The sequence below is a fragment of the Sipha flava genome, unplaced genomic scaffold (genome assembly GCF_003268045.1).
Source record: "Sipha flava isolate LNK unplaced genomic scaffold, YSA_version1 18145_pilon_pilon, whole genome shotgun sequence".
Taxonomy (NCBI): domain Eukaryota; kingdom Metazoa; phylum Arthropoda; class Insecta; order Hemiptera; family Aphididae; genus Sipha; species Sipha flava.
The window spans coordinates 1597-17759 of record NW_020272199.1 but is presented as its reverse complement, the minus strand read 5'-3'; the positions used below and the strand labels follow the sequence as shown (position 1 = coordinate 17759).

At 36.8% G+C, this 16163-nt stretch overlaps 2 protein-coding genes across 2 annotated transcripts; one reads left to right on the top strand and one right to left on the bottom strand.

The window, feature by feature from the left end:
• Positions 1 to 244: 244 nt before the first annotated feature.
• Positions 245 to 1319, bottom strand: LOC112680823. Its single transcript, XM_025551038.1, has 2 exons — positions 1089 to 1319; positions 245 to 565 (listed from the first exon to the last, which is right to left on the bottom strand). Exons 1-2 carry the CDS (start codon positions 1317 to 1319, stop codon positions 245 to 247), a joined length of 552 nt encoding a protein of 183 aa, XP_025406823.1.
• Positions 1320 to 8279: 6960 nt separating this feature from the next.
• On the top strand, positions 8280 to 8942 carry LOC112680822 (piggyBac transposable element-derived protein 4-like). The gene has a single exon (XM_025551037.1). It carries the CDS (start codon positions 8280 to 8282, stop codon positions 8940 to 8942), a length of 663 nt encoding a protein of 220 aa, XP_025406822.1.
• The last annotated feature ends 7221 nt before the right edge of the window (positions 8943 to 16163 follow it).

Sequence of the window (16163 nt, the reverse complement as noted above, 5' to 3'; positions counted from 1 at the left end):
TTTTTGACGAAGTTTGAACTAAATTAAACTTAATGTTATTTGAAAATCGAAACAATATTTCCGATATTAATAAATACCTGTTTGTAGACAGATAATGTATAACAAACACTTTTTTATGGTAATTTAATCTCAGTTTTCCCATTAATTAATGTGAAATAAGATAGCCAATTGAAGGTAATAAAAATTATAAAAATGTACATACTATGAATTTTAAATCAAAATTTATTTATTTACAGTTACAGCTCTATCTAATAAATTGTTCGAAGTTTCCACCTTGATGTTCCAAACATGATTCCAAACGTTTTAGAAATTCCCTTGATGTGCTAGCATTTATTTGTTCTTCTCCTATATTATTACAAGACAGTCGTATTTTATTTTTTAAATCTAGGACATAAATAGGTGGGTCCGCATATACAATATTTTTTAAATGCCCCCATAAAAAATAATCCAAGGGGGTCAAGTCTGGAGATCTTGCCGGCCATGGAATTACTCCGTGGGTACCAATCCATCTGTTAGGAAAAATTTCATTTAAATGTTGTCGAACAATGATGGCGTTGTGCGCTGGCTGGTGCACCATCTTGTTGAAAATACATATTTTCCCGAGTGGCTAATGGAACGTTTTCTAACAGTAACGGTAACTGATTAGCAATAAAATCTAGATATCTTCTACCTATAAGGATTCCGTCATAAAAATAAGGACCTATAAGTTTTCTACCGATTAATCCACACCACACATTTATACCCCAAACTGTCTGAAAGTTAGTTTCTCGAAACCAGTGTGGATTTGTATCGTCCCAAAATCTATTATTTTGTTTGTTCATTATACCGTTGTTTGTAAATTTAGATTCATCGCTCCACAAAATACGATTATAACATAAATTGTCGATTTCAAATTGAATACTAAACCATGCCAAAAATTGTAATCTACGTTCAGGATCTCCAATTCTTAAATGTTGGATAAACTCAGGTTTATACGCATGCATTTTGTTTTTTTTCAAAATTTTATGAACTGCACCAACTGATATACCAATTTGTCGAGATACATGTCTTATTGATGAACGTGGATAAGCACGTATGTAAGCTATTACCTGTAATTCAGTGTCTTCATCAAAATCATTTGGTCTAGGCTGCCGTTGTCTATTTGGATTATTAGGAAATTGACCGTTTTCATTTAATCCACGAAGAAGTCTATGGACATAATTATGATTTGGGTGAAACCTATCTGGATACCGATCTGCGTATACTCGAGCTGCTTGTCGAAAACTACGATTACATTCTCCAAAAATTAATATAAGTTCGACTTTTTCATTATTATTCATTTTAATAAGATTATTTTATGTGAAACAGTGGATTAAAATAATAGGTAAATACTTGTTCAAAAAAATGTGTGATGCATAGCTAGGATTAAAAACACGATGTTACACGAATAGGTATCTTCACAAGACAAGTTTCAAATTATTAAAACAATTATTTCTAGTCAGTGAAAATAATTTATCAACATTTTTTTATAAAATAAATGTATAACGAACTGAATTTACTACCTTAATTACTGGCAAATGTCGACAAAGATCTTTTTCTTATCTTATCTGTCTACAAACAGGTATTTAATAATATCGGAAATATTGTTTTGATTTTCAAATAACATTAAGTTTAATTTAGTTCAAACTTCGTCAAAAACAGATTATTCGAAAATTTAAATTTCCACATACTATAACTTTGCCAATTTTGCAGTTATAAAAAAACTTTTAATACAAAAACTGTTTAAAAAAAAATTCTCCACCCGAATCTGTAGAAAAAAAACGGTGTTACCATTTAAAAAAAAGTAAGTTGTATTGCGCATGCGCGCACTGATAAAGTTAAAAATTTGAAATTTATCTGAAATTGTGTATTTCGGTACTCCCTTTCTTTTCCCGAAAACCCCATTTGAATACAAGGTCAACCAACTGAAATATTTCGTGGTACCTCTTAGCGTGAACACACTGTATATATATGTGTATATAGTAGTAATGAATATATTACAGCGCGGCTGTCGATATTATGTGATGTGTGCTACGTTGTGAATCGCACATATAAAAACCGGTTTTTATAGAAGACAAAACATCATATTATCGGCGGCGGCGGTAGCGGTGGTATAAGCTATGATGTGCGATGATTTCTGTCGTACAATTCGGGCGGCGGAACGAGGACCGTTGCAATCATTAGGTGGTAGGTGTAGGTTTTTTTTTTATTAATTTTAAATATGTACAACTTATGTTACTGTGTAATACATAACAAATCACATTATAAAAACTTTTCTTATTTATTTTATCTATTATTACATTTAAAACGCTTTTAATAGGCGGGATATCGCCTATAACGCTATCCCGCATAATGCGCGGTTTTACGATTTCCCCTTCGAGAGCGTCTTAACGAGGTTTTACTGTACTTATGTGGCGGACACACTGCCACATATTCCTTCACCACGCTCGCCGCCGCCGGATTGGTCACACTGCCTTATCCCGGCACGACCGTCCGACGCGACACGGCCGTTACGCGCGCCGAGCTTTTTCTTCTCGTTCGACCGTTCGTCTGAACAACACGTACGCGACGTCCACGACCGACCTTTTCGTCTCAACTCGCGTTACGCACGTGTTTAACCGACTCCGACTTTCGACTCACGCGAGTTCGCTTTATTGTATTATTTTTAACATTATTATAACCTTGTCTTGTTCAATATATATTCTTTGTCGTCGTACAAAAGACGTGGTGTTTTTATTATTATTATTTACCATTTATATATTGACGCCATTTTTATTTAATTTGTACGGTACGCGGATTGTACATCGTAATCTTATCTGCCTACATCCGCGACACCGCCAAACTTATATAGATAATAAATAAATAATCTAATAATTTTGATTTAATATTCTGAGTAAATTAAAAAAAAATTATCGCACCCCTTTGTCAAATCACCACGAGCCGTCACCGCTCGAGGAACAAAGTAGACGGTGTGAATTTATTTAAATTTCAAGAAAACGACCGTGTATTATCACCCGAGAAGGCACTACCCAACTAAGTGTTTATTTTTGACGACATTATAATGGAATCTCAAAATATTGTACGGTCGTATTTTTCACGCGGTCGGCACAATCAGATCGATGTGTGTTATCTGGCACAATCGTATTCATGCGTATTGATTCGCGATAACGCTAAGGCCATTTGCACACACACCGATAAAATCGGAACCGGAACCGGCGCCGGTGCCGGATGCAATGTAATTAAGTTAGTGCTTTCACACATAGACTGGACCGGTAAATTTGTCGGTCCGGTGGACGATTCCGGAATACGCAGTCGGCGTTGAATTCGATAATTCGAATGCCGGACTGATCTCCGAATTATCGATTTCAATGTTTTCTTATACAAACGTGTACACACAGGTCGGCACAGGTATTGTCAGTACCGTCGGAAACCTAAAAATAATTATATTGATATGATATATATGATATTATGTCGTATGATATTACTTTAATAAACTCTCATAGTTTAATTTAGTATTGACATCAATCTCGTTGTGGTACGTAGTACGTACATTTTACCAAAAATGACTAAATTGTTTAAGTACGACGTTGTCACTTTAATTGAGCTCGTAGAAAGTAAGCCTTGTTTGTGGGATAAGACAACAGATGGATTTAAAGATAGAATTGAAAAACAAAAAGCCTGGAATGAAGTGTATACGTTTTTTGAAAAATATTTTGTACACAAAGACAAAAAGGAACAATTAAAAATAGGTAATTTATTTATTTAAGTAATAAAGTAGTTTTATAATCTTATTTTTAATTTATAATATTTCAATAAATAATAATTTTCTTAAATATTTTATTTATAAGTTAAAATAATAATGTAGATATAATATGTATTAACTCAATTTATTTTCAATTGCCATGGCAACGATTCTTCTGTGCTCACAAAGTAGTCTGCAAAACGATCCCTTAAATTATTTGCAGTTCTTGATGATCTATTACATAAAGCTCTAGGTAAATCATGCAGCGTTATAGTTTCATAAACATCGATGTCATATATTTGTGAATCCTTTATTCTAACTAAATTATGTAAAATAACACATGCTTTTACTATGTCATTCGAAAACTTTTTTGATACATTAAGTGCCCTATGTAAAATTCTCCACTTATTAGCTAAAATACCGAAAGCGCATTCGACATATCTTCTGGCCCGACTTAAACGGTAATTAAAAACTCTTTTTTTTTCTGTAAGATTATGCCCGGCATAAGGTCTCATTAAATATTCGGATAGCCAAAATGCTTCATCTACTACAAGTACAAATGGAAAATGTATATTACTAGTTGAATCTATAGGGCATGGCACTGGTATTTTTAATTGATTACTCGTTATTAACTCAAAAAAAAATAGTACGCTGAAACACTGATGAGTCACAATCTTTACCATAAGCTCCAATGTCTACATAGGTGAATTTATAATTTGAATCGGCCACCGCCATAAGAACAATAGAAAAATATCCTTTGTAATTAAGATTCATTAACCCACTTCGTGGCAATCTATTTACTCTTATATGTTTCCCATCCACACAGCCCAGACAGTTTGGAAATTGAGCGGTTTTTTTAAAAATCTCTTGCTATTTTTTGCCAATTTTCTTCTGTTGGTTGTGGAAGTAATTCGTTTTTTAGTATAACCCACAAGAAGTGGCAAACTAAACGAACAATTTTACTAATTGTGCTTATACCTAATCTGAAGTAGTAATGAAGGTCAGTAAATGTTGATCTAGAAGCAAGGTACCTTAAAATAAAACTGAACATAAAATGGTTATTAAAAATTGTGTAATTTTCCGATTAAAAAAAAAAAAAAAAAATTATCGGTGTAAATAAACATATTTTTTATAGTATTTATTTTAATTTTTTTAGGGGAAATAATCAATGGAAAATGTCAAAATATTCGCGACGCTTTTGTTAAATCTTAAAAAAAAAAAATCTGGCCATAACACTTCTAAAAAATATTTATACCATGACCATTTGACATTCTTGTTAAATAGTGATACAATCAGATGATACTGAGTCAAGTATAGATGATACCCAACATGATAAGTACTCCTTCCTAAATGAAGATCATGATATAAGAAAATCAGAAAGTAACATAGAAATACAATCTCAGCAAAATGTTAGTGTAGTAAAAAATGATAAACGTAACTTTCCCAAAAAAGCTCGGTTGCAAGAACGCCAAGAAGACATTGACAGACAAATTTTGAAAGTTCTGGAAAATCCCCCTGACGAAGATGAAGCATTTTTTATTTCGATCACACCTTCTGTGAGAAAAATGTCAGACGAGGATGAACTAGATTTTCGCATGAATGTGTTACAATTAATAAAAGATATTAACAGGCGTGCAAATAACCACCCTCCATCGACGATCACTTTTAGATCAACTTCTAGTTCTTCCACGCCATATTTATGTCAGCCTTCTACATTTTCCAACTCTTATCACAATGATCAACAAACTAATTTAATTTTTGATAGTCAACATCAGTTTACACAACAAACTTATCATTTGGATGAAAGTCTACCGCCGTTAACCCAGACATCTTTTCTTAATTCTAAAATAAATTCACCCGGGCCATCCACACTATATTCACCATGAATTTTAATTATAGTTAGATTTTAATACGAAACACTCAGTTTTATTACACTATATAGGTACTAAATACTATTTTATTATTATATCTTTATTCATAATATACTAATTTAAATCATGTATGAAATAAATAAATGAATGTATAAATTTTATAAAATAAATAAAAGATTTTGTTATTGAGAAAATGTAAATGTTAAATGTATTTATTTTTCACTTGCCTTATAGTTACCGCAATCATTTCTTTCGGAGGAACACATGCTCGCATTGGAGTATCCTGATATTTTATACTAATATATAGTCGTTCTACCAGAAAATCAAAAGTAGAAGAACTCATACGAAAATAGTTAAAAAATGTATTTTGGTCTTCTCTGAGTTTTTCATAAAGTGTGTAAAAATTTCCTTCCAAGTACCTTACACTTAATATAGGATGAATCCAATATTGTCTTTTAATTTTGTCTCTTCGGTACTTCCTTCGAAGGTACAGTAGCCCAAACAGATAACGTTTGTTAAGATCAGCACACATTGTTGAGAACAACAGAGAAAATAACTTAAATACGACTTTACCCTAGTGAGTATAAAAACTGTTTAACATGGTTTCCTCGTAGTGTGTGAAATGAAACCGGCACCGGCTTAGGTTTTACCGGTATGTGTGAAAAAAGCGAACAACCGGTACCGGTACCGGCGCCGGCTCCGGTTCCGATTTTATCGGTGTGTGTGCAAATGGCCTAACTTTATCGTTTTATTCCGACAAGACGAAATGAATCTGAAACACGCATATGCGGAACACGTATCCACTGATATGTCGTACTCGGAATTTAAATCGTTCTGCACAAAATGTTGGCAACGTAGCAGGTTCGACTTTATCGTTATTAGCAAGGAAGATGAGCGTGACAACGGACGTTATAGATTTGGGTTCGATATGTTTATTGTTATATAACGCATTGTTGCAGTGAAATAACCGACATTTCTATATAATCATGGGTGAGTCGAACAAGTCATTACTGTCGGACATAATCAGTGCTAGAGAAAATATAAAAATTAAATACAATGAATTGAAACGTGGAAAATACGAAACAGACGCGTTTATAAACGATACGATTAGTCATGGACGTGTTTGGTCGTACACCGATCGCCGTGCAGAATAAATTGATCGAAGACAACCGTCGATTTTTCGAAAACAAATTGAATAAACACGGTGCATTAATTACGGAACATTTGGAAAAAATCACAGGTCTTATTACAGCGGTACAGACGGTCGAAAATAAAATAAATTTGCTAGAGACATCGTGCACGGACTTGGAAATACGTTTTATGGCTTATGCGAGAAAAACAAATGAAATTATCTACGAATTGAGACTGGAAACTGGTCAGATAGTATCTATTCATAAAACTGTGTCGACTCTAGCCGATCACATAGATAATTTAGAACATCCAAAACGAAATGTGAAATAATATTGCACGCACAGTCAGTACTGAACCGTCGTCGTCGTACGAGTATATTCGCGGTAAAATCATGTCTACTTCAGCAGCAGCTGCAGGTATCGTAGATATTGAATGTGTATTGGGAATCAACAACCGTTAGATCGCTAACTATTCGTCGATTCGACGAACACTGATAATTTTATTCTTGCTATTTTTAGGCATTTTATCTAATACCATTAAACCCTCCTTGTATCTCTCATATATTATGCCCTATATCTATCCCGATAACGTTTAGCGATCTAGCATGACTAGTGACTTTTCAGCCGTTGATTGTGTAAGAACTACTTCGCCGAATCGACGAATGGTAAGTAATTATAGTATATTTGCATTCGTTTATTTGACGAATAGTTATCAAAATATGTTATTTTTGTTCGTTCATGTGACGTATCGTTAAAACAACGGTGTTCTTTTGTAAAATTGAAATAAATGGATTTATTATAAATATTCTAGATGGCACGTGAAATAATGGATGAGAATGATGTATTGAAGGCACTGGAAGAACTGGAAGAACAAGATAGTGAAAATGAAGATACAGTAGAAGATTGTGAAGACGATAGTGATGCTGACCCCGAATATGACCCAAATCCAATCGAAGAAGCAAATTTAGAATAAGCCATTTTAGTATTTGAAGTATTTTAGTAATTGAAAATTCTCTTGAGAAAACGAAAAAGAGGTCTAAAGTAAATAAGCCGAATGTTAATGAAATTCCAACCATCGAAACACGTCAGAACATACCACGTGAGTCATTAATTTGTTTTGATACAGATAATTTTGTAGGAAAAAATGGATTTACATGGAAAAGTAAACCTTATTTGCTTCCATCTACTTCTAAGACCGTCGCTAAAAACATAGTTCATATTAGACCTGGGCCAACAAAAAATGCTATTTATGCATCAGAGCCACTAGAGTGTTTTTTATTATTTTTCTCGTCTGATATTTTGAATAAAATAATTAATCATACAAATGAAGAAATTTTTCGTCAAAAATAAAACTATACACAGAATATTCAAAAAAAAAGTACTTTACAAAATATTAATTTAAATGAATTAAAAGGTTTATTGGGTATTTTAATCTCATCTGCTGCAATGAAAAATAACCACTTGTCGGCAAATCATTTGTTTGACATCTCACTTTGTGGCTATAGATACCGTTCTACAATGTCACTTGCCAGATTTAATTTTTTAGTAAGTTGTTTAAGATTTGATTCAAAAGATACTCGAGAAAATATAAGACTTATAACTAAATTTGCGCCAATTTCGGAAGTTTGGGAAATTCTTATTAAAAATTGTGAAACTTTATATAAGCCAAGTTCATACTTAACTATTGATGAACAGTTGGTTGGTTTTAGAGGCCGATGTCCATTTAAAATGTACATTCCATCTAAACCAAACAAGTATGGTGTAAAAATAATAATGATGTGTGACAATGAGACCAAATATATGATAAGCGCATTGCCGTATTGTGGTAAGGGAACTGTTCCAACTAATGAACCTGCTGCTAATTACTTTGTTGAACGTTTAATTTCATCAGTTAAAGGATCCAACCGAAATATTACCATGGTTAATTTGTCTACTAGTGTTCCATTGACACAAAAATTACTTGCAGATTACGAACTTACTGTTATTGGAACAATAAAACGAAATAAACGAGAATTTCCAAATGAATTCATCGATCTAAAATATATCAATCGAAAAGCATATTCATCGTTATTTTTATTTGCCAATAATTTGGTAGCTGTGTCATTCAAAGCAAAACCAGACAAACTTGTAACTTTAATTTCTTCACTTCATGATGATAACACAATAGATGAAACAAATTAAAAACCAATTATAATTATGAACTATAATGAAACAAAAGGTGGTGTTGATAGCTTTGACCAAATGTGTCAGAATATGAACACTGGCAAAAAAACACAACGTTGGCCATTATGTATTTTCTATAACATGATTAATATAGCTTCAATTAATGCATATGTTATTTATTTACATAATTTTTGCAAAAATAATACTTCAGGCTCGAAACCCTTGTCTCGTTTTCAATTCATGATACGTTTACAAGAACAATTATGTGAAGATTGGATGAGATCAAGACTTTCTATTCCCACATTGCCGATAAATTTGAAGAAACATATTGAAGATAGTTTAGGAATAAAAGACACAGTTTAACTACAACCTCAAGAAACAGAAGAGGGAACATCAATCAACAAAAGAAAAATTTGCACTTTTTGTTTCTATAAAAAAAGGCGAATGACAAAAACTCAATGTGCAACATGTAAAAAACATATTTGTGGAGAACATCATAACTTGTCCAATTTGTAATGCTAAATAACTTGTGTATTACCTACATTTATATAATTATTTTATACCTTTATAAAGTTATAATTTATGTTGAGGTTTAACGATTTTACATTTTAAAAATGAGAAAAAATGTTTTTTTACTAATATTATTTACAATAAAGTTATCCAAAAGTTTAATTATTGTATTTTTATAAATTATATTTTTGATTCATTGAAAAAAAACAATTAAAAATGGTTAAATGTTCATAATATTTATAGTATTCGTCATATTGACAAATGGTTAGAAATAAAGGCAAATAAAAAAGGTTAGTAATCTAGGGTTAAGGAACTTTCAATAATGGACGCAGATCTGGACTGTTGTGCTTCTCAACACTACATTATGAAATTACTGTCTGAATATCAGAATGCCAGGTCGCGTTCAGTGAATAATTGGCTATTTCGTAATTATCACCAGTTGTCACTGGAATGCGGCGACGTGGAATACTCGGAACTCGATCAGATTTTCGATTCACTGACATACGTATACGTGTATTTACGTGAAAGGCGAGCAGAAAAAGAAAATTATTCATAACTATTTGCCGAACGTGGAAATTGTTGATCTTCAACAGCTCGGATGTCTACGCCTGAGTCAAATATGTGCCAATATCAGTCAAAAGCCTTTATCATTACCGCCATCGGTGGCGTGCTGTTTATATCATAAAAATTTAAACTATACTAAATGTACATATTATAGAATTTTCATGTTGAAAAAATGGTTTTTAAATAATTCTTGAAATAATATTATGTGCGATTATATTGTGGAATAAAAATATGTTATTGTCTAACACCAATGTGTTGAAATTATTTTAAATATATATATATATATGTATTATATGTATAAGGTCCACAATCTACAAATGTTACATGATCACGCCGGTCTCGACATGCGTATACATGGTATTTTTATCTTAAATGGCGAGTACTTAACGATGTATCAATTTACGAATACGGGTCGCTTGTGATCGGAACACTTATTTTTGTTTTTATCTTTATACATCCGGTCTTTTGTCCAAGGGTATTATTTGATTAAGACGTGTATTTATCCTTAAAAATGGAATGGGTTCGTTATATTAACACATCCTAGACCGTTTAAAAAATAGCATAGTTCGTTCAGTCGTTCAAGATCATCACGCACGAGACCAGTCTCCGCCGAACACTATTATTTTTCACTATTCTCGCGGTCATCACAACACTTACGATTTTTCTCTGTAAGTACGTTTTACGTTTTATTTTTATAAATAAACATTTTTAAATAAACACTCGTGTGGTTATATAAAATAAAATAATTGTAACTTTTTTTTCTTTAGGATTTTTTTCTTTTACATTGCGTCAACGTTTTCCGTCACCAACAGCTACATCATCGCCACCGCCGTCACCACCACCAACACCACCAACATCACTACCAGCATATCCAGTATCGGTTAGTAGTACCACTCATTTCTAATACAGAGTAAGTCATATTATTATTATTATTTGCAAGAAATTTTTATATATATATAATAAATCTTACGTTACTCGATCGGATTCGATCATAATAAAATGTTTCATATTTTTTTAGAGTTTTAAATTAATTGCATGGAATTTTATTTTTATTACAATCACATGTGTTACGTTCACGAAATTTATTCACGATTAACTAGGTTTAATAAATATATATATAAATGTCTAGATAGTATTACATCCTTTACTATCCGTTTATAATATAATTTGTTGAAGAAAAGTTTTTCATTTAAAATTAATAATTATTGAATTTCTTTCTTAGCATGGACTCTTTCAAAAAAAGAATCCAGAAAGAGGCAGCCGTGGAAAAAATTAGTGTCGGCGAACTCACGCCGGAACGTGAGTACGCTGTGGAACAATTGGCGAAAACAACCACCCAATAGGGTCCGTGTATCATAGCGGTGATGAAGGCTGCGGAGGAGGACCATTGGGTAGAGGTCTATTTCGGATGTTGAAATAGATGATTTTAACCTGGCTCCTGATAAAAACCTAATATTTATATTTCTGGGGCAGTTAGGCCAAAAATTTAGGTATAGGTTTAAATAAAAATTTATATGTTTGTATTGGTTTTTATAATAAAGAAATATTTTATAAGGCGTAAAAACATTATTTATTTATTGTTATTAATATTATCACTCTTAATGACTATTATCTGGTATTAGAATTTTCTAAAATAAAAGTATTACGTAAATATACTAATGTAGTATACACACACATATATATATTGCATTGATAATTATTTTTTGTTCTCCGACAGTCGGAGGGGGAAAAAAATAGTAAAATATGGTGTTATATAGAATAAAACATTTTATATATATTTTACATAAAAAAATAAATAAAAATATGGTTTTATAAAGAATAAAAGATTTTATATATATATATTTTACATACAGCACTAAAAAATGGTTATAATATTAAGTCAGTATATATGTAATATAAATTTAAAAAAAAATTGCTATATGTAATAATAAAACATAATTTTACATGATAACGGATAAAAATATACAATTATTACAATTTATATATATTGTTAAGAACCCCTGTTATATTAGTTAGTAAGCAGCATAGTATTATGTATATTATATTATAATTATACGTGATTGTTTGTGTCACCACTATTCTGCGTATTAGCATCGCAGTCGAGACCGGGCTGTAAGGAATGTGCTGAGACAACCCTTTTGGATCACACTCACGGTACCCGGATCCCGACTAGCGAGGCAGTCGTTAAGTGTGAATGTTCGTGAGCAGAACCTCGTCTTAAATTTAATAAACTTTATTTTCGTTTAACAAAAAGATATTTTTCCTTTCGCACCAGTACCTTTTTCTTTTATTATATTTTAAATATAAGTTGTGCAAAACTCAAGTACGTGCACAACAATATACGAGTAATACAATAATAATAATAATTGTTACAACTAATGACTGAGCGTTCTGCCGACCGCGTTGATGTTGTCGGCTTGACGGCCTTGGGCCAGGGCTCCAATGGTCCTGGCTTGTCGGAGGGAGGTGCAGGTGGTGGCGTCGGTAGGCGGTCCACGTACGCCACGCGGCTTGGCATCCCCGTCCACTCCGTCGTCGGTGGGTGTGGTTCTGCTGGTGGCATCCTCGGGACTAATGGACGCCCCGGAGCCGGCCTCACCCAAGTGATGTCCCGTTTTGTCGCTGCGGGGCGGGTGGGTTGCCGTGGTGGAGGTGCCTTGGTGGTGGTAGCCGGTGTGGTAAGGGTGGCCGTCACTGTGCCGGTAGCCGCCCTCACGCGCCTCGAACCTGTTGCCTTGGCGGTTGGGACCCGCTGGTGTGTCCACGGGCGTGGTGTCTTCGTCGTTGATGGTGTACCCGGCGACCTCGCCGCCGAGGAGCCAAGTGTCTTGACCAGGTCGGCGGTCCGGTCGGCCCACCCCCGGCAGTAGGCTGTCCAAAGAAGCAGCTCAGCCCGCAGTTGGTCTACCCCCGCCTTGTTGACGTCGTCCACTGTGCGGCAGCTTCCCGACGATCCCTGTGACGTGACCGCCTCCCTAACCTTTTCCAACATCTCCACAACCTTGTTAGTGTCCATGTTGTTCGCTGATGGTGGCTGGAGGTGGTGCTGAAAAACGCGCAATCGTGTAATTAATTAATTATGTGCGCGTTTTAGGCAGGACACGTGGATCTTTCTCGGCGGTAGCTGATCGGTTAGGAAAACTCCTTTACCAACTCGTTTTTCCAGCCTTACGGGGCCCCACCATTTCGGTGCGAATCCCGCATGAAATCCCTTGTGCGCCTTGGACAAGTGGTGGGCCTTATATAGTACCATATCTCCCTCCGAGAATTTGCATTTCTCGGCCACTATGTCCCGGCTGTGTCTGCCTGTGATTTCTACCTCCCGCTTAAGTCTATCCCTGTTTATTGGTTCGACCTGCGTATGTGAATCAGATTGTAGGGTCCAATCCCCGGGTCTTTTGCACTCGCGTCCGAGTACTAACACCGATGGTGGATATCCTGTCTGTACATTGCGCCGATTTCGAATAGCAAATAAAATGGGGGCTAACTTCGTGTCCCAGGTGGTGTGTTTGCCGTTGTTGGTGAGTGCCGCGCGTAGTCCTTTCTTTAAGTCCTGATTGCGGAGCTCGACCGGGTTGGCTCTTGGGTGATAGGTTGGGGTGGTCCAACCTTCCGCCCCCCATCGTTCAATCGCGCTAAGCATGTCGTTTGACACGAACTGGGGGCCGTTGTCACTGAGACACACGCGAGGGTAGCCGAAACGTGAGAAAAATTCTCGCTCGAGCGTTTCGGTAATGTTTTTAGTAGTGGCTGTTCCGAGCGGGTATGCCTCGGTCCATCTACTGAAGCAGTCGGTGGCTACCAAGATATAGGATTTTCCTTTACTCGTGCGAGGATAGGGTCCCATTAAATCTATACTGATAACCTCCCAGGGGTGTCGGGGTTTTCTGGAGTTGGTGGGGTTATTCGACCGTGAGTTGAGTGGTTTAGTACATGCACATATGTGACATGACTTGACATACAGCCTCACGTCGTTTTTGAGCCCCTTCCAATAGAAACGGTCCCTGACTGCCCGGTAAGTTTCCTTCCACCCTGGGTGACTAGCCGTGATGTGGTCGTGATACCTCCAGATCACCTGTTGGGATTGGGTTTTGGGTATCACGATTGATAAGTGGCCCTTTACGTTTTGCCGCAGGAGGCCATCCGATAGGACAAAAGTGTCCGTATCTTTCGTGGCGCTTCTGGTGTTACGTGCAGGGATGTCCGACTTAATTGATTTGATGATGTCTCGCGTCTGGGGGTCGTTGGATTGCCAAGACGCGAGTATTGTGGTGGAAAACGGGACGTCGGAGAGTACGTCGACCGTTTCGACTGTGGTGAAGATGTTATCAGCGGGGGGGTTAGTAGTGTTGGTGGGTGGTGAAGTGGGTACCCCTACCAAGCGCTCCTCAAGCTGATCCTCATCTACGGGTGGGCCTGGGGCAGGGTTCCGTGATAACATGTCTGGTCCCTCGTTTTGCACGCCGGGTACATGTATCGTGTGGAAATCCAAGTTTGCGAGTTGGAGAGACCATCGCGTTAACTTTGAATTATTGTCCTTTGCCCGGTGAAGCCAAGTTAGTGCTGCGTTATCTGTAAAGAGCTTAAACGGTCGTGCTTCAAGGTATGGTCTAAATTTGTCCGTGGCCCATATAATTGCCAAGCACTCGTGTTCTACGGCGGCGTATCGCTTCTGGGTGTCCGAGAACTTTTTGCTCGCGTAAGCGATGACGCGTCTTTCCTCCGGTCTGTCACCCCTTTGGAAAAGTACCGCGCCAGCGCCTAGTTCGCTAGCATCAGTCTGGAGACAGAAAGGCTCGGTGTAATCGGGTGGGGATAATTTAGGCGAGTCGTACAGGGCACTTTTGACAGAGTCAAAGGCTTTCTGTTCGACATCTGTCCATGACCACTTCGTTCCCTGTTTAAGTCGGTTGGTTAAGGGGGCAATGATGTCGGCATAGTTATTCACAAACTGACAATACCAATTGCACACGCCTAAAAACCTACGCAAGTCCCTAACTTTTTTTGGTACCGGAAAGTTTTTTATGCACTCCAACTTTTCCGGTTGTTTGTGGATGCCCTCAGAGTCAACAAGATGCCCTAAGAAGGAGATTTCGGTGGAACCAATCTTGCACTTCTTAGTGTGGCACGTCAGTCCATATCTCATGAGACGTTCAAGTACTTTGTCCAAGTGGTATCGGTGTTCGTCCTGGTTTGCGGAGAATATAACAATATCGTCCAAATACACCTGGGCGAACTCATCCAGATAACCTCTTAAAACCTCATTCATGAGCCGTACAAATGTCATGGGACTGTTCTTGAGACCGAAAGGGAGGACCCTAAATTGATACAATCCCCTGCGAGTTCAAAATGCTGAATATTTTCTAGCGTTCGGGTTAAGTGGTACTTGCCAGTAACCCGACTTAAGGTCCAAAACGCTGAAAACTTTCGCTCCCCTCATTTGCCTTATCAACTTGTTCAAGTCGGGCATCGGGTATGCGTCAGATTCGGTCACATCGTTAAGGCGCCTATAGTCTATGCAGAGGCGTGGTGAGCCGTCTTTTTTCTTCGCTAAGACTACTGGTGCTGCCCATGGGGAGGTGCTTGATTCAACTAGGCCCTGGGTCACCATGTCATCGATAATGTTTTGTTTCGCTATCGGATAGGGATAAGGTTTGAGTGCGATGGGTGTCTGAGTTTTGAGTATGATGTCATGCTCAATGAGCTTGGTTCTGCCGACCCGGTCGCTAAAAACCGCCGCGTATTTGTTTAATACAGCGGTGAAATTTGCGCGCGTTTCCGGGTTTCCGGAGATTTCCAAAGCTGATAAATCGGGGGTTGTGTTGTTGGGTGCAGTGTGACCTTTCCAACATGTGGTGGTCCTCTTTCTAGCGCCCAGGTGAATAGTGCATGCGGCGTAATCCCAAGAGACTTCGTGCTCTACGAGGAAGTCATGTCCTAGTAATACGTCGCAATACAGTTCATCCATTATGGTCGCTTCGAAAGGGATGGTGAGGTCCCCGATTTTGGCTTCGAAGGCGGCGGTACCACTTGTGGAGGTGGTGTGTCCATCCGCCATTCTAACCAGTGTGGGTAGTCCGTTTATGGGTGATCCGAATTTACGGGCTATGGTTGGGCTTACATACGATTTTTGGGCCTGTGAGTCTAGAAGCGCTGTTACGAAGC

Coding starts and splice junctions, on each gene's coding strand:
- LOC112680822 (XM_025551037.1), top strand. CDS start 8,280: ATGTCACTTGCCAGATTTAATTTTTTAGTAAGTTGTTTAAGATTTGAT.
- LOC112680823 (XM_025551038.1), bottom strand. CDS start 1,319: ATGAATAATAATGAAAAAGTCGAACTTATATTAATTTTTGGAGAATGT. Junction 566..1,088: donor ATGAAGACACTGAATTACAG/GTAATAGCTTAC, acceptor ATGGTGCACCAG/CCAGCGCACAACGCCATCAT.